General features: G+C 48.4%; 2 protein-coding genes across 2 annotated transcripts; both read right to left on the reverse strand.

The window, feature by feature from the left end:
* Nucleotides 1–775: 775 nt before the first annotated feature.
* LOC118755950 lies at nucleotides 776–1,417 on the reverse strand. Its single transcript, XM_036490742.1, has one exon. It carries the CDS (start codon nucleotides 1,415–1,417, stop codon nucleotides 776–778), a length of 642 nt encoding a protein of 213 aa, XP_036346635.1.
* A 282-nt stretch (nucleotides 1,418–1,699) lies between these two features.
* Nucleotides 1,700–2,734, reverse strand: LOC118755952. The gene has a single exon (XM_036490743.1). The coding sequence runs from the start codon at nucleotides 2,732–2,734 to the stop codon at nucleotides 1,700–1,702; it is 1,035 nt and encodes a 344-aa protein (XP_036346636.1).
* Between the last annotated feature and the right edge of the window lie 74 nt (nucleotides 2,735–2,808).

Here is a 2,808-nt window from a genome sequence, read left to right on the forward strand (position 1 = left end):
TGAAAATTTTGCCGGAAACCACTACTGGTGCCAAAAACCCCGTTGGGTCGAAAAGTTGGGCTACTTCGCTTAACACCTGTCGCTTAGTCGGCAGACCGCTATGTTGGTTTACCGCGACCTTAAAGAGCAAATCGTCTGTAACTGGATCCCAACGTAGACCCAGCACGGTTGCTATAGGGGCGTCGATATCTCGCTCCGCAGGTAATGGGGAGTCCATGAAATGCTGAAGAACCATTGACTTGTTCGAATTCCACTTACGTAGTTTGAAGCATCCAGATGATAGAATCGTATCCACCGCATTCGCCAAGGTAATTGCTTCCTGAGTATCAGCACAGCTTGTGAGAAAATCGTCCACGTAAAATGAAGACAGTATGGTGTTACGTGCGGTTATGGCCTGATTATGATCACTCACCCGATTGTAGTTGTCTATCGCGCACTGATTTAATGAGCGTACCGCGTTGTACGGGCTGCATGCCATTCCATATGTCACAGTTTTAAGACGATATACTCTTATGTCCTCGGCCGGTGCTTCTCGCCAAAGAATTCGTTGTAGATCTCGGTCCTTTGGAGCTACCAGAACTTGACGAAACATCTTTTCCACATCCGCCGTAAGAGCGACGGGGTATCTCCGGAAGCGAAGTATAATGTTAATCAAAGGGTCTTGAAGACTGGGTCCCACCAATTGTATTTCGTTAAGCGAGACGCCATTAGAAGTTCGCGCCGATGCGTTAAAAACGACGCGGAATTTCTCTGTCACCGCATGATGCGGAATGTATTATGTACGGGAGTGATCACCTGGGTTATCCACGGGTTCCATGTGACCCAATTCGATGTACTCCCTCATGAACTCTATATATTTATCACGCATGTCTTTATCGACCGTCAGCCGGCGCTCCAAACGATGAAACTGTCGTACGGCATTATAATATGAATCGCCCAGCTCTGAGGCATCACCCCGTATCGGGAGGCGTACCATGTAGCGGCCCTCCGGAGTACGCGTGTGTGTCTTCGAAAATATCAGCTCGCTCTCGTCATCAACAGTCTCAGTGCCCGCAGGCTCATCTTCCAGCTTCCAGAAGTTACTCAAAATTGCATCTAAACGACTATCTTCCAAAATCTGAGCACGATATGACTGCAAGCTAGGTATGTCGTGGTTGGCTGTGGATGTTGGACCGAAGATGACCCAACCCAACCGCGTAAGTTGAGCATGAGGTTCGTTCTGCCCACCACGAATGATGTCTCCTTCCAAGATGAGACCCCAAAAATCGGCCCCTAATAATAGGTCGATGACGCCTGGTGTACCAAGATTTGGATCTGCCATGTGCAGACCAGCCAAATGTTTATAACGTTTCACATCGATCTGCGCTGCCGGAATGACCGAGGTAATCGACGTGATAACTAATGCTTCAATCGCCATTGCGAAGTCAGAATGTGTTGATTCAATCGTAATTTGTACCACACCCTTTGTGCGCGTACATGAGAAGGCGCCAATACCTTCCACCAAGACGTCGTACGCACTTCTGTGAAGATTTAGACTGTTAGCAAAACTTTCTGATATAAAGCTTACTTGTGATCCGGGATCGCACAAGATCCGAGCTAAACGTTTTCCTGAGTTAGTGCCGGAAATGTACGCGCATGCTGTTGCCAGGAGCGTGGTATGCCCACCTTGAGTATGGCAGCCAATTGCCGATTCGGATAGTCATAAAGATGATGATGTGGGCGTAGATGACTTAACCTGCGACGATGGGGGATTGGACGTGGCAGGCATGGCGGCCTTCGATGCCGCAGCTGCTGCAGTGTTTGGAGAATCGCGGCAGAAAATTGTATTGTGTTTGCGTCCGCACTTATGGCATCCACCTGAAGAGCACTGGTTGGATAAATGCCCTTGTCCTAAACAATTAAAGCACAGACCAGACTTTCTTAGGGCCTCAAATCGTTTTTCTGGCGGCAAATCTAATATTCTTGGACAACGTATGATCTTGTGAGCACCCTGGCAGTATGGACACTTAGAATTCTCGGACGCTAAATTGCATTTAACTGCACGTGCTGATGACGATCGCCCTTGCTGACGTCCTACCCCTGGTTCAGAGCCGGGACGCACCCGTACAAGCTCTGTGGAAAGACTGTGCGCTCTCTTCTCCAGAAATTTCAATAAATCTGTTAAGCTGCTTATCTCAGTCGGAGAACAGTGCATGCACCACTCATGCTGTGTTACAGATGGAAGTTTCGAGAATACAATGGGTACTGTCAATGCGTCCCACTCAGTCACTGGCAATTTCATAACAGTCAATGCACGCAGGGACTCGCTCACTACATCGACGATATTCAGCAGCGTCTTTGCAGAGTCCTCCGACACTGGTGCGAGGTTGAGGAAGCGAGCGACATGTACTTCTGCTAACTGCTTGGGGTTATCATACCGCTCATTTAATGCTCGCCACAATTCCTTGTAACCTCCCGAATACAGACCACCCACCAGAGGAACCGATGCTGATGGCACAGCTTGACGCAATTTACCGAGTTTATATGCTGGCGGTAAATCCCTGTTGTGCACTAATGTTTCAAAGGCGTCCTTAAAGGTCAACCAATTGTGCAGCGCTCCGTCAAAGGTTGGAATGTTTAATGGCTCGAGTTTCAACTCAATAGGCGAATCTCCCTTACGCTGGATGACGGAGTCTCCAGGATTAACTTGCACTCTACGTAGACGCAGAAGACTTGCACATAACTCGTTGTACATTTCTTCAGTGGAATGCCACCAAGATGTATGTACCTCAAGCTCCTCGTCTTTGGCCGAGCGAATTAATGTTTCGT

The sequence above is a fragment of the Rhagoletis pomonella genome, unplaced genomic scaffold (assembly GCF_013731165.1).
Source record: "Rhagoletis pomonella isolate Grant_MI unplaced genomic scaffold, Rhpom_1.0 Rhpom_scaffold_08046, whole genome shotgun sequence".
In the NCBI taxonomy this organism is placed as follows: Eukaryota; Metazoa; Arthropoda; class Insecta; order Diptera; family Tephritidae; genus Rhagoletis; species Rhagoletis pomonella.

Excerpts from the sequence above, each read along its gene's own strand:
- LOC118755950 (XM_036490742.1), bottom strand. The coding sequence starts at position 1,417 with ATGGCGATTGAAGCATTAGTTATCACGTCGATTACCTCGGTCATTCCG.
- LOC118755952 (XM_036490743.1), bottom strand. The coding sequence starts at position 2,734 with ATGTACAACGAGTTATGTGCAAGTCTTCTGCGTCTACGTAGAGTGCAA.